The sequence below is a fragment of the Vollenhovia emeryi genome, unplaced genomic scaffold (genome assembly GCF_000949405.1).
Source record: "Vollenhovia emeryi isolate VEMERY1.0 unplaced genomic scaffold, V.emery_V1.0 DF939155.1, whole genome shotgun sequence".
NCBI lineage: Eukaryota > Metazoa > Arthropoda > Insecta > Hymenoptera > Formicidae > Vollenhovia > Vollenhovia emeryi.
In genome coordinates, this window is record NW_011967211.1 from 936,330 (window position 1) to 961,110 (window position 24,781).

At 42.9% G+C, this 24,781-nt stretch overlaps 2 protein-coding genes across 4 annotated transcripts in view; one reads left to right on the forward strand and one right to left on the reverse strand.

The window, feature by feature from the left end:
* The first annotated feature begins 86 nt into the window (after positions 1-86).
* On the forward strand, positions 87-24,781 carry LOC105565088 (homeobox protein Hox-A1). The gene is made up of 3 exons (XM_012017964.1): positions 87-1,749; positions 19,251-19,414; positions 23,194-24,781. The coding sequence occupies exons 1-3, from the start codon at positions 519-521 to the stop codon at positions 23,434-23,436; spliced, it is 1,638 nt and encodes a 545-aa protein (XP_011873354.1). The 5' UTR covers positions 87-518; the 3' UTR covers positions 23,437-24,781.
* The window catches only part of LOC105565087, a 67,950-nt gene continuing 45,861 nt past the window's right edge, over positions 2,693-24,781 (reverse strand). For 2 of the 3 annotated variants that reach the window (XM_012017963.1, XM_012017962.1), the window contains 2 exons: positions 14,023-14,220; positions 2,693-3,169 (listed from right to left, as the gene is read on the reverse strand). In XM_012017963.1, the coding sequence (XP_011873353.1) occupies positions 3,076-3,169; positions 14,023-14,180 (252 nt within the window). In that variant the 5' untranslated portion in view covers positions 14,181-14,220 and the 3' untranslated portion in view covers positions 2,693-3,075. Of the gene's footprint in view, positions 3,170-13,801; positions 14,221-24,781 lie in introns of those variants that run through there. The other variant, XM_012017961.1, reaches the window with a different exon arrangement.

The following is a 24,781-nucleotide window of genomic DNA, read 5'->3' on the forward strand; positions in this document are numbered from 1 at the left end:
GCGCCGTCACTTTGCGACGCGACGCCGAGCCGCTTGCTCGTGTCGTCGGCTTTGTGTGAGGATCGTGATTCGTATAATCGCGGAATCGATCGGTTGCGAGGAACGATTATCGATTCACCAAGTGCGGACGACCGAGCTATGGATCAATTAACGATCGTTCCCATGACACATCCACGTAATGACGTTCGAAACTGTGCGAAACGTCGCTGAGATTTACGCAGGTACATCACCACCTCTGAGTCATCTGTAATCGATCGATTTAAGGAATTTAAGGAACAATCGTCAATGAAGACTCGATTGTAACTAAAATTAGTTTGTGTTGATTTTGAAGATCGTCCTGGCCGTCACTGATGTTTTAGACATTTTTCAATACAATTCGCTCGAGTCAGTGTCTGAAGCAGGGATCGTTATATTGCTCAAGTGACCCATAGATTCGGTTAGAATCCAGCAGTGTCGACATCGCAAGGACATAATCTCACCGGAAAGTATGTGTTAAAGATCTACGGTGGTCGCAGGATATGGCAGCTATGCATTACAACGCGCAGATGGTCTCAGAAGACTTGCATCAGCACCCGCGACATCTCTACAACCTTCAACAAAGACTTCAGGATCCCGGATCTTCGCCAAGATCGGAGGATGCCAGATCGCCGCTGGACAGCCGAGTGAGATCGCTCGAGGAAGTGCGTTTCGTGGGTGCTAGATCACCAGACGTGGAAGACAGAGTAATCAGATATCACGAGGATGCCGGAAGTAAACGTTTCTCCAAAGATCACGCGGGTCCTGTGTTTTTCCAGGATTCGGAGAACTCTTCCAGGAAGTGTTTTAGCGATGAAATAGCGACAAATCGTTGTCGCGAGCCGGAAAGCTCTCCTGGAAGGACGTCCTCGCCGCAAAATTACATCCTCAGCTCATCCAATCAGCACAATAGCTCCATCGGCAAGACGTCTTTCTGCATCGATGCGCTTCTGGGTCGCGCTACGAAGCAGAATGAGATCGAACAATCGTCGGCGGATCGGCAGAAATCGTTCTCCAGAAATCACGGTGTCCAATCCGATGGTCTGAATCTTGGCGGCATTCAGGAACGGGAATCTCCCACCGCTATAAGATGCTCTGGAGATCAACGAACCGCCTTGAGAAATTCTCTAAATCCTTTCGTTCAACATCACGAATCCGATTCGCCCGGTCTGGAAGCTCGAGAGAGACACCCCTCGAATCGCGAGACCGTTCTCGGTCTCCATTCAGGCGATTCCGGCGTGTCTGTCCAAAGGGGCCAGTTCAGGCCCGAGACGGGGACCAGCAACTATCGGAACGACCGGCTCGAGAACGTCGAGGACGACACGTCGGTTGACGTGGACCCGACGCGAACCGGAAGCGCCAGTCCCGGGAGTAACGCGAGTCGCAGTCCTACTTCCAGTCCTCCGATATCTCCCGGCTCGGAGGATCCGTCCAGTAACGGGGTGCTGAGCCATCAGAGCCTCGCGTCCGGGCCCTACGGCGTAGGCGCGGCGGTGGTCAGGCAGAATCAGGGCCTCCTACTGCATCCCGCGGGACCACTCATCCATCCCGGTGGATTGTACTATCATCCGGCTGGCGGCAGCGCCTTCCACTCGATACACAAGGAGGGTCAGCCGGTCGGCCATCCCCAATCCGGAGGGCCTCATCCTCAGCAGCATCACATCCATCCACTCCAGCTTGAGTGGTTCGCCCGGACCGGCATGTTATACCCGAGACTTCCCGCGGATTTGGCCGGTGAGTAGATTGACGCGATTAACCCCGATTAGTTTCGAACGTCGTCATGTTGTTTGCGCATTCGTGAATCGTTGTAGCTCTTGACAATTATCACATAGACTATACAGGAGGGAAATACGCATTTTGCGAATGAAAAAAGGTTTTACGTTGGAGAAACTTTGAGATACTGTTTCACCTTCGTATCTAAATAAAAGAAGCATATCTAAATCCGTGCCTAATAGAGATAATATTGATAACATTTCTGACAATATTGATTACAATAAAAATTATTTTACATATTTTAGTTTCGAGATATTTCTATACTTTTGTATTTTTTATATTAACGAATAATAAGAGACTTTAGAAGACGCACATGCAATACAGTACATCTGCGCGAATTATAAATAATACTTTGAATTGCACCATTATCTAACAAAAGCGTAAATCGTGTCCATCAAATTGAGATTATCGATCACAGCCGAAATGCTGGTGCTTGTAATTAATTGAATAATATCATAATGATCGCCGCGTCGAAGAACGATACAAGCAATTAATCGCGCGATATCTGATGAAAATCACAATAATTATCGTCGCTAAAAAACAGCGCAAATTGAATTTCGCTATTTTATGATAAGATATCATTTATATGAGCCTTTAAGTGGAATAGTATAAAGAGAAAGTAAAAAATAAAGATATAATAACGTTAAATCATATATTTTAAATTACGTTTAATTAAAATACAAGGTAGGCCTATAATTACTCTGCGGTACTGTGCGACGCCTGTACATCTCTCACGTTATTTATATGTAAAATACTCTTAGATCCCACTTGATAAGCACCTAAACCAAAGATCGAAACGTTGTGAAAGCTAATTTAATAAATGTGGCCAGCGGTTGAAATTTGTAACGTTTATTTAATTATTGACGTCGCAGAAACATTGAATTTTTTCTATTATTTTATCAAAATGCCATAATGAAGTAATTGTAAAGATCTCATATAAATTTCTGTAAGCTTTTCTATGTCCTGAAGTCAAAACAAAAAGTACGATCCCTCGTTTTTTTGTGCGACGATGGCTTTAAGAGTTATACTATTTAAGAGATAAACGCAAGAAAGGTGTGCGTTTAATTTTTCAAAGTGGAATGTCCGAATCCAATTTCCGGGCCGTGTGATTCTTATCGTAATCCAAAGTGAAATCTCAAACACTGCAAATGCTGTTACAAAAGACGGTTCGACCTTCACGTTAAAATCATTAAACCTGTTTCAATGCTTGATAAATTAATGATTCGATAATAATTTGCGAGGAAATCGACTACAGCCGATAACGGTCGTTAAAGTCGATAACAATCCTCATAAATCGCTCTTTCCTAAGCCGACCGTGATGCTAGCGGTGCCGATCCCAGAAAAAAACACGTTGATTGCGACTTTATCGCCGGCCACGGATCTGCAACAAATAGCGCGCGAGATAGCACAAGAATAGACGCGAGCGAATTCGCGATTTAAAAGAATCAAATCTAAAACGTGTGAAATATCAACTTTACAATCACAAATTTTCTAATAAGAATTTACAGCGATTGATTAACTCTTCTCTTATTACATTAGGCAACATCTGCGATTAATTACACAATTAACGAAATGTCCGCACGACGTTAATAACTCGCAGTAAAATTTTTATAATAGGAAAAAAGAAGGAACTTGGCTTCCTCTTTGGAAAATCTGCGGGACGAAGGGAGACGCGTATTGCGCAAAATCGAAATTCTTTGCTGAGCGAGTGAATCGTCAGGCGATATCGTCGATTGACGGTAACTCATGCGTGGGAGGTTGTGTTATGTTAGCTCTCGACGGCTATTACCAGCTATTAACTCGAAAGTGAGAGGCAACGTCGAAAGACAGATTGCCGCTGCGATGAGCAGATAGTACATGTTTACGTGTCTAATGTACCGCTCCACTAGACCATATTGGCCGACTACACAAATTTTACGATCTCGATAACGGCAATGTGACGCTTGCATGCTCTTATATAGATTCTCCAATTGTTTAAACAATGTCCAACGCGAGTTAGCATAAAAATATTACAAAACGTAAGACATCCACAAAACTAGTCAGTTTTTATTTTAGATAAAAGATTATATTTAACAATTATCTTTCCTGGAAAGATAATTTTATCGTAAAATAAATTTCCTTCAACCTTTCGGACAGTCGGCCATTTTTAGCCAAAATTTCTCCGAGATTTTTGCATCGAATAAATCTCGCCGGGTTTTGATTAAACTTTCGCGATTCTTCCCGAAAAATGAGAAAGTGCATAGTTCGTTCAGTCGCCGTTTGTCTAAAAAAGCCTTTATTCACGAGAACCGGCGAACTGCATCGCTGCCAACTAATTCGCAAACCTTGCCACGAATCACAGAAACTGTCTCCTTCGAAATCCGAAGAAGGGAAAGACGAAGGTAGGAGAGTAGGATGGTACCAAGTGGCGACGGAGAAATTTGGAGGGTAAAAGGCAAAGGCCTGAGGGAGGAAGGGAAGTGCAACAAGGAGTCTGGTTACCACGGTAAATTTCGCGTTCGGAAAAAAGAGCCGTGGCCGCGTTGTCAGGCCAATCAGTCGAGGGCTTTTATCGAACAAATTGGTCAGTGAACGTATGGCGATGGCGGCGGCGGCGGCGGCGGCGGATACCCTGGAACAGAGGAGAGAGGAAGGGAAGCAGAAATGAGAGGCGGAGTGGCGGCGGGGACGCCGCGGACACAAGTGGCGAACGGTGACGGGTGCGCGGGGTATTTCCTGTCAGATGATCCTGATTGGTAGTTGCCGAGCAATCCAGCGTCGACCAAAAAAGGCGAAAAAAATCGAGCGGTAGCGTAAAACAAGCGCAAAAAAGGGAAAACGTAAAAAAAAGAGTGAGAGGGGGGGAGAGAGAGAGAGAGGAAGAGTACAAATGAGTGCGCGCGCGCGCGCGCGCGCGTGGCACGAAATAAAACGCGCGTCGAATACATCGGATGTGCCCCTGCCGCTGCCCACCCCCTGGCACGCTCGTTGGAGGCCATCGTCGGTACACGGCTCGACTTGTTAAAAATTGCCGGCGGCCGCGCAGACCACCCCCTCGCGCGACGTTTTGTAAATAACACGGGGGAGAGGAGGGTGGCGGGGACGGCAAGGGGGATGATGCGAGCTTTTATTTGCGGAATATTTGTCGCGCGTTATGCCCGCGCGCGGCGACGCAACGACAACACCATGTTTCATCTATCCCGTGCCGCGCGTAACGGCGTATCGAAATTTAACTAGCGCGCTATAAGCGGGGTGTGTGTGCACGTGTCGGGGCCCGCGTATTGCGCCATGTACCCCCGATGCCCGAGCGGTACCGCCGCGCCGCCCACCGCACCCCAAACCTCACGTCACCGCCGGCTGCTAGATAGTTATCCATATCGCGTTACGAATGGATGGCCCGCATCGCGGCCGCTCTAATTAGCGCGGTTCTGCGGCCATCGATTGCCGCCGCCGATGAAATGGCCATTGAAACGGCAAAACACCGTCGTTATTATAACGCACCGTGTTACTGGAATTAACACTAGACGCGCATCTTCCAGGCGAATTATTTTATTTCGGAGTACGTTGTCTTGCGCGGACAGGCGGCTAAATGAAGAGTCGAACTGGAATAACCGACAAATTATTTTGATATTGAAAACTGGTTTGAACTTGCCAACGTAATCTCGACGAAAGAAACAATTTGATAGAAAATATGTTGAGAAAAAATACCGCAGACTTATCTCATGTATTCTAGATTTTATCAGAGACGAACATTTTTTGCCGATCTTTTTAGATAAAAAATTAACTCTTTCTTCGAACAGATGTCCAATGTTACACAAAAATTACTTGCAATCGATAAGATTTCATTAAGTTTCCCTCGTAATTATCATTCTACGACTTGCAAGTTACCTATAAATGCAAAAAATATATAAATATTATATTCTTCCTTAAAAAGTGGACGTAAAACAAAATTGAAGGCGATTCTATGTTTCGTTCCCATATGCATATTTAATAAAATTGCACCAGAGAAGTCTGCATTAATGGAATAACTTAATATTGTACGAAATAGACGTCGTTTGCAAAGGCGACAAAGGCGTATTCGCATTCGTCGCTGCGCACTTGACGTAACCGTATGACATTTCGGATTGTTTTTTTTTTACTTGGCGCATGCATGCGTCAATCAGCAATGATCGACAGTAGTCGATAATTGGCTTTTGGATTAGCGTGCGAAACGTCATCGATTTTCCGATGGTGCGCGTCATATAGGCACGCCAGCGATGATTAATCGTTCGCGCGAGTTGAAGTACAATTGTAATAATTACTGTCCCCCGCCGGGCACGCCGGGAAGGAATAAATTATTCATCGCGAATTTATGGCCTTTTTACGCGATACGCGCGCGCTGAGAAAATCCTTAAGCGTTTTAACGATATTAATTGCAGGTACCGATATCAACGGCAAATATATAAATAATCGCGGAGGGCGCGATAAATCTCGCGTACGATAAAACTGCTAACACGCGACTTTTATTTTCGCCGTTGTTTTACATATTTTAATGCCGATGATTTAATGACGGCGAATGTTTAATTTGCCGATTATGGAAATACAAAATTTCCGCGCTGACGTTTTATTTCGCGTGTCTGCGCTTCTTATTTCGCAACACCGCTGGTTACATTATATTCTAGGGACATGTTACCGAATTTAACACAAACGTTAACCATCTGTGGAGCGCCAAACAATTTAATTTTTAATTAAATTCAATAGGTTTTGTGTAGAAAAATGCTACGGTGACAGTGTTTGCCATAGCATGAGCATTTTCACATTTCTCGGGAAATCTTTCTCCCGTGTAAACGTAAATCGAGTTACAAATTCCTCTCTAATGGCCGATGGTCTGTGAAGATATTTTTTCAAGTTAATGGGAGGACTCTTAGTGGAAGGCGCAAACGAAAAATGAAGGGTGGTTTTGTTTACCGAAGGGCGTCGAAGAAAAAACAGCTTTGCCATTTCCTTTTAGCGCCACGGCAGGACATTGTAAAGTAAAATTAAATATCTTGAAAATGGACACGGTAATTTGGCGACCACCGCTCTTATGGCGTTCGCTAATCGTGTGCGTGTTTCTATTTTTACACACAATCAGTTTTTTTTTCAGAGAGTTAAATATTCGCCTAAAACCAATAAGATAAATTCCATGGAAATTGTTCATCTTGAAAATGGACACGGTAATTTGGCAGCCACCGCTTTTATGGTGTTCGCTAATCGTGCGCGTGTTTCTATTTTTACACACATCAGTGTTTTTTTGCAGAGAGTTAAATATTTCGCCAAAAACCAATAAGACAAATTCCAAGGAAATTGTTCGTCTTCTATGAATAATGTGTTAATAGCGCAAAACGATATAAAATAACGAATAAGCTTATGGCGTACTTGAAATAAAATGTTTCATTCCTTCTCTTATCGATGCATTAAAAAATATACTTCATTCAACTTCATTTTGCAAAATTAATTTTTTCCCTCAAATAAAGCCTCGAATAGAAGATGGGAGATAACATTTCATCCATGGACCACGTTTTTCCGAAATAAATCCGGACCAGCGTTCTATTCAACCATTCTATTATATTATCACTCAATTGATGTCGTGTCTCGCGGTATATTTTATTATCAAGCGAACGAATTTTTATGAAATCGACATTGTTCAGCCGAGGAAAACAAGAAGTTCCTCCCCTCGAGGAACCGCAATTAAGAAGGATTCTCTTATCGATGCATTAAATAATATATTTCATTCAAATTCATTTAGCGAAATTAATTTTTTCCCTCAAATAAAGCCTCGAATAGAAGATTGGAGATAATATTTCATCCATGGACCATGTTTTTCCGAAATAAATCCGGACCAGAGTTCTATTCAACCATTCTATTATCACTCAAGTGATTTCGTGTCTCGCGGTATATTTTATTGCCGAGTGAACGAATGAATTTTCACGAAATCGACATTGTTCAGTCGAGGAAAACAAGAAGTTCCTCCCCTCGAGGAACCGCAATTAAGGAGGATTCGTTTCTTTACGGACAGTTCGATCGACAATTTGGCTTAAATCGACTTGACGAACCGTGAGGGTAGCGGCGTGACGATACGGCCGGAATCCTGGTTTTTTTCTCTTCTTTCTCTCTCTTTCTCTCTCGTTTTTTTCGAACCGATCCCGCCGTCCATACGAACGGGGAGAAACAATGGCGAGGAGATGGCGGCGGAAACTCTACCAACAAAAGGGGGATGATACTCGGGAGACAGAGAGCGCGCGCGCGAGGGGTTGGCGGATGATTTAATTAGTTAATTGTGCGTCATTCATCCGTCTATTCATCCCCTTCGCAGCCTCCCACGTCCCGGCATGCTCTGCCACCGCCGTCACCATACCGTTCCCATGGCAACTCCGCGGACTTATAGTCCGTTTAAACGGCCAATTTCGCGTTTCCGTCGGAGACCCGCGAGCGAAAGCCACTCGCCTAGCTGCTTTGCATATTTTGCCTTTTACAATAACATAGATATCGCGCAATAATAGTGTTGCAACAATTAGGAAAATCAACTAATCAGAATTCTTCAATGTCGCCAGAGGTAATTAACAACGTTAGTGTTTTCTTGACCATACCTGGTATCTTTAATACAGAAAATTTATTGCGAAAAATATTACCTCAGCCAGGATTTGAACCTGGACCTCCCTACACTCTAGGCGGGCGTCTCACCAATTCGACCACCGAGGCATATGATAATATTTGTTGCAATAACAGTATAAAGATGTTGTTCACGCGTATATCTTCGTCTCTTGTGAACTGCGCGACAAATATTATCATACGCCTCGGTGGTCGAATTGGTGAGACGCCCGCCTAGAGTGTAGGGAGGTCCAGGTCCAGGTTCAAACCCTGGCTGAGGTAATATTTTTCGCAATAAATTTTCTGTATTAATAAAGACGCCAGGTATGGTCAAGAAAATAAAGTAGGAAAATATTACACCAACAAGACAATAAATACGCGTTACATTAACGTTGTAAGAAAAATAATGCGCGACGTATGATGTAATAAAAATGTGTGATAACGAGGGAGATTTAAAAAAATAATGCTAAAACTAGTTAAATTGCGTGGACAACGGAACAGCTTCTAATCAGTTCTTGTCGTACTGCCACCATTTATATTCTATAGTCTAACATATGGCGATTGCGGGGGATTAGGCTTATTTGTTCGGAATTTACAGCATTCCTATTAACGGATTCCTATTTCGACCGCAGCGCTTATGGTGTTCCAGATAGCCGAGTTTACGCGGCTGATTGCGCGGGTTATCGCCGCGTTATCTACTTCCAGGGAGATTTAATCGGGTATTCATTTAAAATTACGCGATAAGAAAGTCCGATAAGAAATAAAGGGAAAGGAAGGGCGCAATCCGGGATTAATGCATCGATTTATGTATTGCTGTACTATCTAATCATTCTAAAATTGATATTGCAAATTTGCACGCAAGGGAATCGCGAAAAAAGAAAAGATTATGTTCCGTGAATTATAACGTCGTAGAAATTAAAAGTGGCTTGAAGAAGAAGCGCAACTTTCATTAATCACTTTGTTGATCATTTGTTTTACAACTTTATTAATTACTATGTCTTATATTTATATATACAGGGTGTATCAAAACCACCGAATATCCTTTTAATCATAGATTCTTTAGAAAATTTCAAAACAAAAATTGTAATACAAAAATGTCGAAGCTACCCGAGTCGAAATTTTTGTACTATTTTGACACTTTTAAGAATAATTTACACCTACTTAGCTGATCTATACACCTACATAGACCAGCAATAACCTACTTTGATGACATTAAATTTTTTACTCCTCCCTTGAATCTTTAATTCTCAAAATTTACTTTTGCTCCTACTTAAAAGGACCTACTTTAATGCTAAATTGGCAAAAGTAGAAATTTTGGACGCTATCAGTTTTAAAAGTAGGAGTATAAATTTTGTACTTGCAGTTCGACCTCTTTTACTGTCTTAGGTCCTGCTATATAATAGAATTAAAGGAACATAGGGCGAAACTTGCGACTCGGGTATAATATTTTTTAATAAGCGATTATATTTCACAGATGATAGGCCTGAGATTTCGCGCGCTCAGGTACGGCGACATGACAAGTGATAAAAGTTGCGAACTTTTTAGCATAGTAACAACCTTCATGGTAACTGATATCGATCAACCACTTTGACAGCTGCGACACTTTCAAGTTACAACGTGTTGCAAATTTTTACTGGAATTATTTTTAAGATGGTTTAAGTTCGCACGTCCATTATTCGTAAAGACAAGACATTATGCGTAAAGAAGCGGGAAAACGTGTAACGACGATGTTATTAAAATTTATGCGACAAGCATAATTCATAAAAAGGGCGACATTTATAGGAACACTTTTATCACTTGTCATGTCACCGTGTCTGAACGCGCGAAATCTCAGGCCTGTCATTTGTGAAATACAATCGCTTATTATTTAAAAACTATTATAGCCTCGACATTTTTGTATTAGAATTTTCGTCTTGAAATTTTCTAAAGAGTCTGTGATTAAAAGGATATCTAGTGGTTTTAATATACCCTGTATATGCGGCAATAAAATAATTACGGAAATGTTCGTTCATTAATAAAGTGAAAAAAAAATTATTTACTGACAAACATATATCCATATGGGAATTTTTTTAAAAATCGACCAAACTGGCAGAACTGCTCGTTTCTATTCTAAAACGGTTTTCAATGTCCGTGAAATATCCTTCCTTAAGGATTGACACCATATTTTCGGGTCTATGGTGGATAATCAACAAGTTTGAGTAGCTTTTTGTCACCAGTGGTAATTAACCATGGGGAATTTTTTAAAAATCGACCAAACTGGCAAAAAATTTGCAAAATTCCCCTTGGTTAATTACCACTGGCGGCAAAAAGCTCCTCAAATTTATTATATATCCATATCTTTTCAACGAGTGCATAATTATCGCAGCATCTTCTTCCTGCGGGAGAGACTTTGACGAAAAAAAAAAAAACATCGATATTCAAGGGGAAAACATGTCCACGTTTATTCGCAGGAACGAGATTGCGGCAAATTAAATCGTGGCTCGTTCCTCCGCGTGCGTGTAGCGCCGGGAATCGGATTCGTCGTAATGGTAGCGGTTTCAACAACCCTCGGCCGACGTAGGACAGCGCTCCGAAAGCGACAAGTCGGCGTCGGACGGATCAGCGTCGTTAGCGATTGACTTCTCTCGTTCGACCTCGGGGTCGCAACTACGACCTGATGTCGATGTTGTTTCCGGAACGGAGTTCGAAATTAAAGCTCGACGCGCGCGCGCGCGCGCGCGACAGAGAGCACGGACGGCATAGAAGCGGGAGAGAGCGAACCGATGCGCGCTCGCGTTCACAGCAGCACGCATGCACGCTCGGAGTGTATATACGCGCGGGTATATACACCGGAAGCCGGTGGCGGCGGCATCAGGTCCGCCTATAAGCGTATAGGTGGTAATGGCGTTTCTGAATTAGCTGCCAGCTAGTTTGGCCGTCCGCAAGCAAACAGATCTTGGTTACCCGATGTGTAACATCCCGCGCGCTCGCTCAAACGCGCCATCCCGTGTCTATATACGGTCTTGTCGGTAATACTATTCGCGTAGCTGCGTGTATACGCGAATGCGTGTACGTGGGCGCGCGCCACGTTCGCGTACGTGTATGCACGTGCGTACGCACGTCGGATAGCTGCCGGATACGTGACGCACACGGTCGAGCTCCTTTCGCCCGCGAAACGCCTTTGACCCTTTGCCAGAGGCTCGACCGGGACAGACGAATTTTAACTTTCGACGTAGCCCACCGGTGGCCCTTCAGCTCCTCTCGAGTGACGAAATGTTTCAATTTTGTGATAGCGGCGTGGACTAGTTGGGAAATTTTTTTACTTTGATCACCTACTTACGTGTGATCAGACGCAGTTGTTGCCACTTATTAGAAGCTAAGTAATACACAAACGACTATTGGCTCAATGTGGCCGTGTCGGCTCTGAGTTAGAATCGGATGCCAAGAATAAGACAAAGACAAAGAAGAAGAAGAAGAAGACAAAATGTTTCTCGACGGCACAGAAAAAGCATATCCGTTAATGTAACATGTAACGCACCGCGGTGATAAGAGCTACAGTGTTGCAATCGGAATTAAATTAACGACCGATCGGAGATTCTCTAAGGGACGCGATCGGTTTCGAATTAATCAAAGTTAAATGGCATCGAGATCGATTCTAGAAATTAGAGATTTATTTGTAAAAGGTCGTACCGTTAGCTAAAGGCCTTTGCACGTAAAAAAGCGTTAACCGTAACCGTAATTTTAGTCCGTAATCGTAGTTTTCAACACGTACAGACAGATGGAGCAACCCAAGTAAAATTCCTAAGGTTACGGACTAAAATTACGTAGGGTCCGTAGGTTATGGACTAAAATTACGGTTACGGTTAATGCTTTTTTACGTGCAAAGGCCTTAAGTGTTGAAACGATATCCATCGTCACCCGCGACGTCTCAATTCGAAACAAACTTGCGCGTGGAGACGCGGAAGAAGATGGCGAATCGGACGAGTATCCGGTAGGGCTGCACTCGGCAAGAATAAGAAGTAACATCGCGGATGTTTATGGCGTGATTTGTGGCGAGCTCGCGAGCCCGAGTTCGGGATTAAATTCAGCCATTTCGGGTAAGGAAAATAGCCTGATAAAACTTGCCCAACTTTTCCTTCTCCCCCGCCTCCTCTCCTCTCCACCTCCTCCCTCCATTTCTCTCTTCCCTTCGCTCGCGCTCCGTCCGGCTCCATTCCCATCTACGATCGTCCCCGGCACGTCGGGGGTGGCTGTCGGACGGCGAGGGGGTGGCGAGGGGGTGGCGAGACGGCGGATAGCGACGTTACTCGCCTAGATTCGTTTAGCTCGGATCTGAGGGGCAGATAATTCGGGGGGCGGGACACGGCAAAGGGGCTCCGGGGACCGCGGGCGGGGCTTGCCGGCGACGCACACACGCGCGCGCGATACCCCCCACACGTACACACGGAGGGTAAACACACCGTTACGCTCTTCCGTACGCACGCGTACGTACGCGCGCGCGGATACACACGGACGTGGCTGCAACACAGACACGGGGGAGCAAAAGCTGAGAGAACGCACCACCGACCAAGTCGTTACCAACCCCTTCGCTCGCCTTCCCACCACGTCCTCCCCCTGCGCTGTCCACCCCCCGTCTTCCCCTGCTCCATCCCCCTCGAGACGACGAGCGCGCGCGGTGCAAGCCGGACCGAGCGAGGGTACAGCGGCACAGTTAGAGGTATACACGCCGATTTAGGACGCTAATTCCAATTTGCAATTCGCTATTGGGTAATTGCTGCCCATTAGAGGGTGGCCATTTTCGGCTGCCTACGTAGGCGTAGAGCCGCGTCCGCGGGAGCTGTGTACCCGTGACAGCGGACCGAGGACGGGATCGATGTGCACCTCCGAGTAAAAGACAAGCCGCGCGCTATTTCCGGTGAAAAATACGACGGGGGGGATCTTTAATTAAAATAGAATCTCTATTCGGATGACAAACAAGTCTACCGTGTGCCTAGATGCACGTTTTCGTCATTTTCTAAGTCGCTATTATTACAATAAATCCGGAAGTCGGACTTCGTACTACACGCTCGAAACAAATTAACCTCGTAATTTTATTTTTGTTTCGCATAATTTTATTGGCGCACGTTAATGCAGGAAGATGCTATTTGTGTTACGCCATTTTCTCTCGCTACGATTACCTAGATGCAATTAGATTGCTCTCTGCAATAATTAGATTTCTCAATCTGTCTTTGCGGTTTTCACCATTTGGAGTCGGGAATCATGTGAACTTGTCAGATGATAACATCCAACACAATTTACTTCAGAACCTGCCAGAGCATTAAATGTTGATCATACAACAGTTACTAAATTTCAAATCAATTTCTGAGAAGAAAAAATTCTTTAAACTAAATTATGCCCCACCCTGCATTTCCGTTTTTAATAGTGTAATCGCACACGTATTATGTATGTAATTTTACATACTTTTTTACAGGATGTATATTGTATATATTTTTTAATAATTTGAAGGCTGTGTGCTTGATCGAAGATACATTCTAGTCATGTTGAAAGATACACAACTGCATGGAGTTTCAGATGACATGGTTCACTTTTGAAAAATAATGTCCGTGAGATGTCTACCCTGATTTTTCACACTGTTCCATCCTGCTAGGAAGAGAATGCATTACTCACCGTAAAATGTTCTGTGAGATCTCCTCTATGGCCACGCGAATGCGCTGTTCCAGCTCCAAGATGGTTGCTGGACGTGTTTCGTACACCTTGCTTTTCACAAATCCCCACAAGAAATCGTCTGGCGCTGTTAGGTCCGGCGACCGGGCGGGCCACTGCATGTCGCCATACCGTGAAATAAGGCGTCTGGGTTACATCCTTCTGGAAAACAAAAAATAAACTAAAATCGTCAGTGAACCATGCCATCTGAAACTCCGTGCAACCGCGTATCCCTCAACATGAACAAAACATATCTTTGACCTAGCACGGTGTTGAGATTATTCCAAAAACCGTCAGGTATTTATACCCCACCCTGTATATAAATTTATGTACTTGTACAAAAAAATTTTTTACTCTTTGTTGGGTAAATACTTGTTTATGCATGATGAAAAATTACAAAAAATTGTAAAATTCACACAATTTAAAGCAAGCAGTTTACTTATTATATAAGGTGATAATTTTACCTACAAGGCGTAAATTTACTGACGTATACAAATATACACCTTTAACAGATGGTCCCAATATTACCCACTATAATAATTGTAATTTTACATGTCATTTCTTTAAACAGTGTAGTAGAACAGTATTCGATGTATAAAATGTACATGTATAAGCATACACACATATACATGTACAATAATTATTTTACTACGGGGAATATGTTGCGATACCTTTCCATCGTGGCACGAAGCATTCAGGTCATCCGGTAACGCGCCAACATTCTGGCGACCGACGCAAAAAGGACCAAAAACGAAGGTGAAGTTCCTGCGGGAGGTCGGATCGAGTAATCAGTTTTAATTAAGCGTACCTTTCGCCCGGGAGTTAACGAGGGTAGTTACTCGTTAGTCCGAGATACCGTGCGATTCGCCGACCCTAAAAAAAAAAGAGTCTCACGAGATCCGATCTCGGCTCGGCGGAACGAAGAGTTATATGCGGATAATTAATTTCGTAAGAATTTCATAATAATCGCGCCAAATATAATAATGACACTTGCTCTGGATTGTAAAGCGTTACGTCCCGAAAATCAGTACACAACGAAAAGACTATAAAACGATGACGACATTAGAAGAAGTCATGTATTTACATTTGCCGATTATAAAATTTTAATTAACACAAAGGTAAAATTGATATAAAAATTAATATTTTTATTATGTAAAATTATAGAAAAGTAGCAAAGATACCAGCTCGTCTCAATTATACCTTTCTATTTTTTAACGACGCAAAGCAAAATTCGCTGCAGTGCCTACCGCATCGTCATCCCTCGTTACGACCCAAGGATATTCATACGACCGGTAAAGTATAATTTTTCGGGGAATAAACTACAGGGGGACGAGATGGTAGGACGAAGAGAAAGTGAAAAAAGAGAAAGAGAGAGAGAGAGAGCGGTCGCTTTAAGTACAGATAATAGGTGGTGTTTACCGCCGCGATGATCGGCACCATTTAAGGGTGGCCCGGCATGAAGCGGCCGATGGGACCCCAAATAAATTAAATTATCATGATAAAAGCCCCCTCCCGGCCCCCCATTCGATATAAGAGCGCGAATGGTGATTGTCCACTCGATAAAGTCTCCCTTCTCATGTTTACCGACATCTGTCACAGTTTGCGCATTTCCCGATCCCGATCGACGTGCAATGTGCCAAATGATCAATTTAGCGGGACACGGCGCATTCTCCGCGTGTCAATGAAATTAGGACAGTTGAAGCGCAAATGTACGTATCGTAAAGAATTGCAGAAATTAGTTATGGGAATTTTAATTATTTATACAAATTAATGCTATTTAAAGTGGCGCAATCGTCCAATCCAATTTTTATTTAGCGGGCAAATAGTGGTAAAAAAGCATATATTATACGCTAAACATTCTTCGACAATTTACACATTCTTTTAACTCCTTACAATTTTTATGGCTAAATTTGAACGAATACGTCGGTTCCTATCATTATAATTTATTGCATCATTTTGCCTCTCGATTATTCTCGACTGCGATCGCACGGTTCATCGCATTTGCGTGTATTTATATATTAGGCTACAACAGGATTGTTTGCAGTTAGTTAACGCTATAGTTAACGCAGCACCCCTCTGATAAAAGGATATGTACCGTATGTCAGTTGCCAACCCCCTCGATGGTAGACGTATTTCTTTGGTGCGCTCGTAACGCCGGTGGCTCGATGAATAATTATCGCGAGCCGGCCAATTTGGCAACAACGACAAAGGGTTCAGTAATTTATGACGGCTATTTGTCCGACCGTCCTCTTCTCGCTTCTTAAACTTTTAAAGAATAATGGACGCGACCCTTAGACGTCGGGACTCGATCACGTTGTGTTTTCGTCTTTAGCGAAATTAAATGTTACGATCCCGATGAAATTGCACCCTCAGAAAGGATTTCTGTTACCGAGACAAAAATATTCCTGACGCACTTATATTTCTCACAACCTCACTTATTGTTAGTATAAAAATAAGACAATATCAAAATAAAATCAATAATTCTTATTCTCCTCTAGCGAATTAAAAAGATTGACTTACTATAGCATTGGATACGGAAATTTTTTCTGCGAGTGTAGCCTTGCCGTTTGCAATATAATACGATCCTCTTCCTTAAAAATTTCTATGATAAGACCTCAAAAAGAAGTGATCGAACGTAGAATACGAGGAATCGTATATATAAAACGATCATTCGACATTTTCGTTGCACGATAATTAGTAATAACTTATTTATTTCACAATCGCTTCACATCCACATCCACGAATCTCGCAATAAGATTCGCGTCGATTACCGTTATTACTGATACATTATCATTATCGTCTGAAATTAATCAGGAAAATACTGTGAGAAGTAGATGTCCAAACCTTATCTCAATCCAGTCCTCTCGACCTTTTGATCACGTTGGCCAAAAGTGATTGTCGATTAAAATTTAAGATCGATCGTGGAATTAATGCAATCGCACGGCAATCGTAATAAAGTTAGGCAACTACGAAATTGCTTTATCTCGGAGATTAACAAAGTGCGATAAACCGTTATATGTGAAAAAATTCAATAATTTATAATATCGTGATATGCAAGCGTGTCAAGAGAATCTAATGGGCACCGCGTACACGGTGCGTCCGGGCGGTGAAATTGAAAAAAAGGACATAAAAATAAATCATGACGGGACGAGCGAGGAGCGCAATGGCGCAAATAATAATTGTCACGAATCAGCGGGAAGGGAAATCATCGGTCAGGCCATATGTGCCCAGCAGGGGAGAGGGGGGGGGGGAACCGAACTCCACTTTGTCCAACGATAAATAACCCAATAAATGTGCTACAGTCTAAATACTAACAGCGATCAAATGTAGTCTCTCGTCTCCCTCGCGCGTAACGCTTGCTCCCGTGAACAATCGTCAAAAATGGCCCGCGCATATTTTTTTAGTCCATAACAATTATTAAAAACAACACGTGCGCTTTTACACTTCGTAAATGCAAAATGACAGATCAGACTTGAATAAATATGAACAATAGGAATTTAGTAAAATCACTCCAACTATTTTATTCGAATTTTGTTAAACCACTCTCTAAAAGTTCATCAGTGCACTATAACTGTGAACCAGTGAATATTCACTATTTTCAGTAATAATCCACTGACTGACTTTTAGAGAGCAAACGGAGCAGACAAAAAAATGTTTAATTGCTCGGCACAAAGTTATTCTCTAATATATTATATCATTTACATAAAATATATTTAATATGTTTCTCCGAAGCATATTATATATTTTTATTTTTAAATTCTTTTCTTGTATTCTCAATGCTCGTGTCGCGGGTATTAAACTCGCGAAAATACACCCCGCTGTGTAAAAGACCGACGGATACGGCATATCGAGATATCGAAATTGCTGATTTGTGTAACGGTAATGTTAGTGTGAAATCGCGCGATTCCCCATATCGTAATACACGCGGGTCTCTCTTTGAGGAAGAGCGAAAACGTGCGTACCTGCTCGTACGCAGCTTAGTGAATCACGCGTCCACCGGTAATCCGAATGCGCTCGACTAAACGCCGCCATGTGTACAAACACTGACAGCCGGTCACGCACTTGCTAGTTAAGTTACGAGGGTGCTTAAGCCAATGACGCAAGGCCCACCTCCCTGCTAATCGTGGAGACCCAGAGGACATAGCGCCCGGCAACAACAAAAACACGTGGCATCGCGACAAAAATAACAGCTTCTCTCACGTACACGCTGAAATTCGAAATCTTGAACCAAAAGATACGCTGCCGACTAAACATTTTTACAAGAATTGCATTTTAATAATATTTTAATTTCGCCCCGAGTGTGTCTCTTCAAATTTTATTCAACGATGCTTTCGAATTTATTCTTTCAAATTAAAGCTGACTTATTCTCAAATTTTATACAGCAATAATTTGCATTAGGAAGATAATCGCGGTAATTTGACTTAAGCGCAATTCATATTATTTAAAAAAACAATTATTAAGGAAAGTAACTTTCACATTGAGTTATTAATATACAATGCTCTGATAATTCTTAATAATTATTAATATTCCATGATCAAGTATAGAAGCTCTGGACGATGAATAAATTGTTGGCACGTACGCGTATATATCGTGTGGTGTAATGTATAATGCAAGCGCGTCTTCATCGCGCATTGATCGATCGCAATTCCGTCATGATTACGTCGATCATTTCGTCAGGCTCCACGATGCCCTACGCCTATGGTGTTATAAGTCGACAATTCTCCCCTGACCAAGAGTCATTCACGGGGCTAATTGCAGGGGCGGCTTTCCACCCCTATCGTCTAACCCCAAATCATCCCCCGTAATCCATAGGGATTTACACTCACGATAATTGCATTAGCATTCGATGATTTTTATTGGATCGTCCGGGTCGCAATAATGAATCATTTTTGTTCTCCGAGCTGTTTTGCCTCGACTGAAATCGCGTTTAATTTGCGACTTTTATCGGATACAAACAAATTTAATAAAGCCGCGTTTTTCACTGAAAGTTTTCGTTATGCGAAAATCAGCGCAACGTCGAAAATATAATTGTTCGTAATTTTATACGATTTATTTCATATATGTCTTAAATATTGAACTTAGAAATTCATGATTATTAGCAAATATTGCCACACAAGTTATAGCATTATTATTACATAATCATAGTGCCACTACAGATTATAAATTCCTTAAAGATAATCTATTTGCAATAGGTTGCGCGGCGCAACATGCGTTGCTGGGCAAAACCAGAAGGCCTAGGACCGCCTTTACATCCCAGCAGCTCCTCGAATTGGAGAAGCAATTCCGACAGAACAAGTACCTCAGCAGACCGAAGAGGTTCGAGGTCGCGACGTCGCTGATGCTCACGGAAACGCAGGTAAATCGAGATAATGATGTTGAATTGCGCATTACCTTTCTCGATATCCCAAATTCAATAATGGCCCAATTCAATAACGCCCGTGAATCACCTCTCGTACGATAAGTATCGCGATTAGCCATTTTTATTACTCACGTCTGAGCAGAAAGAAGAAACGTAATGCGAATCGTGAATCACCTAGTAGTGCGAGATACGCGATAAAACACATGCAATAAAATGGCTTTTATCGACATTGTACAGAAATCCCATGCACCGAATACCTAATGTAAATTTCCTTTTAATTTTCTTCCCGTTTAGCATTGTAATGGTTAACATCGTGACTGCTACGTAAAGCCGTGAGAAGTTAAGAAAAAGAGTACCATTTTCCATGAAATCTATTTTCCCTCTCGGGAGATCGAGAGGTATCTTTGCATAATTATACATCCGAGTGATACGAATCACTCGCGAAAATCGTTAAGAAATCGAATCGATAATTTGCCAGAGTTTGGGGGAGGGGAGGAGGGCAGAAGTTAGAATCGAGTTGGCGCGAAGTCAGAGTCGGGAGTCGCCCCGTGAGGAGTTGAGCGACGTCAACCGGTAAATAGCGCGAAAATGGAAATTCGCGAGAGGTCACGGGAGCGCGAGCACGGGAGGAGAAAAAGAAGACCCTCGAAAGAGAGAAAATCCCGTGGAATAATCCGGGACCGCCCTTCCTCCATCCGGCGCCCGACGTGTGCACGCGAATCCTCTCTCGCATAGTTCAACAACTTAAACATAACTCCGAAGCTTACGAGCCCTGACGGATCGCTCGGCAAACAGACGTGAAAGTCTGAGTTATGGCGGGCTCAGTCGCTGATTTGTTTCGATATTTTACCGATTCCGCCTCGCTCCTCGCCTCCACCTCGGCCCTTCCTCGTCCTCCTCCTTTCCCGGGGCCCGTTACCCATTTCACGTCTGAGTTCCGCGCTTGCAGAAACGCGATTACCGGCGATTTACCGTCCAAGCGCGAGCGTCGCGACGCGTTTCGTCGCGACGCCCGACGAGAAACGCGTTTATTTAAAGAGGACGAGACCCGTGCAGCTCCCAATGAATCTCCCTACATTGCAATTTTTGTCATTATCAAGTCAAGTGATCCTTTAGAAACGTGGACACATTGTCAAAATTACCGTTAACATTTTACAAAACTGGAAATGTATCAGTTCGGTAATTTCTTGCGAGACGAGTTTTATTTTTCAGTGAGCTATGTATTCTTTTGTGTTTTCCGCACGATTGTTTCCCTTTGGATTCTTACCAAATCGAGTCAACACTTAACTTGCGACAACGACTTTCTGCTGGCTGAATTAATTAAGCTCGCCGAATTGATTAGTTTAACGTTCGGTATTCGCGGTTAACTTGTCACAAAATTGCGATCGTAACAGCGTGCAATATCTACGCATCGATGATCATTAGTAAGGAAAATATCTTTGGCAATTAGCGCGATCGCAATTGAGATCGTATCGTAGATAGAGCACTTCCGGCGTTCCCATGATTCACCGTCGCTCGGTTTACCATGTACAAGATGTCGATTAATTTCGGCTCGCGAGATAATTTACAGCGCAATTTATTTGTTCTGCCTCTCTCGCTCGCTCGCTCGCTCTTTATCGCTCGTCGGTTTATCGGCGATATAACAAATATTTATTTTCGTGTCGCTTTCCCCCACCCCCCGATCCATTTTTTTTGTCGACCGACTCGCTCGCACCCACACAATTCGCACCTTCACGTCCGTGCCTTTCCTCCTCCCTTCCTTCGAATTCAATCCCCGCGCTTATTTACCTCGCGCTCCGAATTATTTGTTAACGCGACGCGAATGATTTACGCAAGTCCCTGTCGTAGCGTTTCGTCTATCAAATCATCCAGCTGATCGGAAAGCAGCGGCGCCCGCTGTCTATCGTAGTGCAAATCCCTGCACTTCCGAGAGAAACAAATATTTTCATCGCAAGCACTTTTAATCTTCAAATTATATAATGTTAAATGAATTTCTTCCCTGTTCACGAATCTAAAGTTTTAGCACAAACAGATTTTATTACGTGGGGTAACTCGCTGACCAAAATCATGTACACCAATGCCTAACACCCAGTGGGCATTACTTTATCTTATCATCTTATTTTATCTTTATAATGCCCCAGCAAGGCCCAAATTAATGCCCGAAAAATGCCTAGTAATACTCAGTAATGCTGCGAATCTGTACACCACAATGCCCTCAGCGGTCCATCGTCGATGTGTACTTTACTGTGGCGCGATTAAGATCCAACAATTATAATCTTGTCACGCAAGATTCTCCGGGTAGCGAGAATTCGGCGAAACGTTCACAGATTCTTCCATTCGTATTCGTACGAGAAAGCCGCGCTCCTACACGGAGGGTAAAGATATAATACGGTTGGCGTGTCTGGAGGGGATTGGCCCGGGCGCATGATATGTTGTCCGAAAGATTTACATCGTTTTCTTACGATTGGGGAGGAAAAATCGAGTCCCTGTATCTGTCTACCTGATTTACGGCGTCTCGCGGGGTGGCTCACGTGGCGTTGCCCGCGCTTATAGAGTAACGCATTCGCCAGATTAAATCGGGCGCGGATCGAAAACAGTCGCACCGACGACTCGTCAATCCTTATAATTAGCGTCTGCTATCGGCACGAAATCATATTGGAAAAAAATCTTTCAATTCGCGAACGTATTCACGAGTTTTAATCGCTCGCTGTCTGGGGCGTTCGGAAAGTCTGAAACATTCGAAGAACCATTATTCACTTTGTAATTTGGAAATTAATGTAGGATGGGCGATACTTTGATTTCAAGATACAAAAAATTACTGCTTGTGACGGAATAGCTCGATGAAAATATGCATTGCGTTTAATAAAGGAAAGGCATTTATTATGAAATAGGATTGTAATATGAGATAGCAGGTTTTCATCGTCCAAATTCATAGGCATAGTAAATATAGACTGAGCGTCCCATTATATAATAAGCTGAAGCTTGTCAAGAGAGAGACAGAGAAGATTTAAGAAGACTTTCTTTCTCTGTCTCGCCATCGTGACAAGGGAGAATCACGCCTGTGTAGTACTGCGCAGGTGCGATTCTTTTCTTTTACGATGGTGTAAGGCAGAGAAAGAAAGTCTTCTTAAGTCTTCTCTCTCTCTCTCTCTCTCTCTCTCTTCATAAGCTTCAGCTTATTCACTAGAACGCTCAGTCTAGATTTACTATGTCTATGTCCAAATTCAATCACAAGTCTTTTTTCGCAACGATTAACACGACTTAACAATGAATTTTCCACTAAACAGATTTCACTTCAAGAGCAATAAATTCATAAAGGGGCCAACAGATGGTGCCTATTAATTTAGCGGCAACTCCGCTATCTCATATTAGCAGCCTGTCTCATAACAGGGGACTTTCCTATAAGAATCGTTTCTATCTTTTCATGCTTTATTACTCGCGATTAAAAGAAATAAACTCGATCAATTTTAACTTTTCTGGCCTGGCGTCTTAAACAATGATAAACGTATTTTATCGCATCGCACTTGTAATGTAAATTCGAACGGATATTGCCAGTTCTTTTTTCGCGAATAATATTTCGTAATTGTCTAAAATTAATTGCGAGATAAGTGCCGAAATATTTTATCAAATATCGCGCGCGATAGTTGTTAGTTCCCCGAAATCGCTTATCGCTACGTGATTTTTTTTTATCTCCCTTCGCGTCGTGAGATCTCGACAAATTTACGCGGTGTCGACGCGCCGCACGAATAATTAAAAACACCGCACTCACATTGCAGGTGAAGATCTGGTTTCAAAATCGCCGAATGAAGTGGAAGCGCAGCAAGAAGGCGCAGCAGGAGGCTCGTACGAGCGGAAAGGTCGAGGAGGCCGGTAGCGCGAGAAGTGCCGATAGGGACACTGGAAGTGACGTCAGCGTGAATGCGCCTGAAACACCGGAGGAATCCAGAGGAACGCTCCAGGAAAGTCAGAGAACTGGAACGGACCTCCAGGAGCCTTTGTACCGGCCTTACGTGGTCTAAGAGACGAAGGCATTTCACTCTTGGGGGACCAACATTTTTTTATCGAAAGTGCGCGAAGAAAGAGCCAACAATGTTTTATTCGCGCGAGCTTCTTCGCAGACATTTCTGCCGCTCGTTTTATTTTATACACAATTATTGCGAAATAGATTACGGTATATCTTATTTAAATGTTATTAATTTAATTAAGAGGCAAACAGAATGTGAGAAAAAGATATATTTCTCTTGACATGTTAAGAGTAAAACAAATTGTTGGTCCCCCAGCGGTCAAGAAGATGTGAATTACCACCAGGCTGATTGTTTCTTGGAAAATTAAGTTGTTAATTTAGAGAAACGATTGTTTCGGAGCCAAGAGTGCGAATCTAAAGATTCGATTAATAGAACTAAGTTCTGCTTGTTAATTCGACTGCGTGATTGTTCCTGTGTAGATACTTTTATAGTAAAAAGCGAAAGTATCCCGCTTACTACCAGACATTGAAACCGGCACGATTTTGATTTTTCGTCGGTAAAGTGCGGCTTGCGTCCATCTATCGTCGCGAACGAACACGAAAATTATTTTCGTGTGCATCAAAATCATTAAAATTACATCGGTTTCGATGAATTTCGATCTCTGCTTATTATTGAACGCGGTTTTCTACCAAAAAAAAACCAGAAACAGATCGATCTCTCGTGTGTATATATCTCACCTCTATAATTTACTATATCACAAATTCTGATGTAAATAAGTGCGAACGAGACGATGTTCACGAGCGCGATCATTAACGATACCTCGCTTGTTAATCACACGGTTATTAGATACACGAGCGTCACTGCTGATTCTAGAGAAGCGTCTTGCTCAAACCTGCGGGATATTGGTTTTATAATCGAATTATATCTTTTTATTGCCTGCCGGAGAGAAGGCGGACAATAATCGCGTTTAGAGCAACTGGAAGATCTACGCGCCGCGATCGTGCGATTTAACGATACGCACGTGACAGCAAAGATCTACTTTCGGGTCTACGAAGCCTCGATACGGATACCATTTAATATAAATTCATCGTGTATATAGACATGACTAGATACTATTTATTCTGTGTTCGCTCGGCTTGTAAGATAGAAGAGACGCCAGGCAGACGCTGGAATCGCGACGTTGTTAATATAAAACGGTGTAAAGAGAAAACAGGATGGTAGGATCGTTCTCCTGTCCAGGGGTACAGACGTTACTCGAGTACTGTCCCATACGAGTGCGCGTGCGGGCGAGAAGCATGTATTTATGGCATACGATGTGAGTGTAAATATTATCCGCATAGGTTCTAAGTTAGTGAATGCGATGCAGATACACGGTATGGTAATATCGCGAGAAGTTCCT

Bases quoted from the DNA above. Each gene is read 5' to 3' on its own strand.
- LOC105565088 (XM_012017964.1), top strand. From the start codon at position 519: ATGGCAGCTATGCATTACAACGCGCAGATGGTCTCAGAAGACTTGCAT. The intron at 1,750-19,250 runs GTGAGTAGATTG...TATTTGCAATAG, and splicing joins ACTTCCCGCGGATTTGGCCG to GTTGCGCGGCGCAACATGCG. The intron at 19,415-23,193 runs GTAAATCGAGAT...CTCACATTGCAG, and splicing joins TGATGCTCACGGAAACGCAG to GTGAAGATCTGGTTTCAAAA.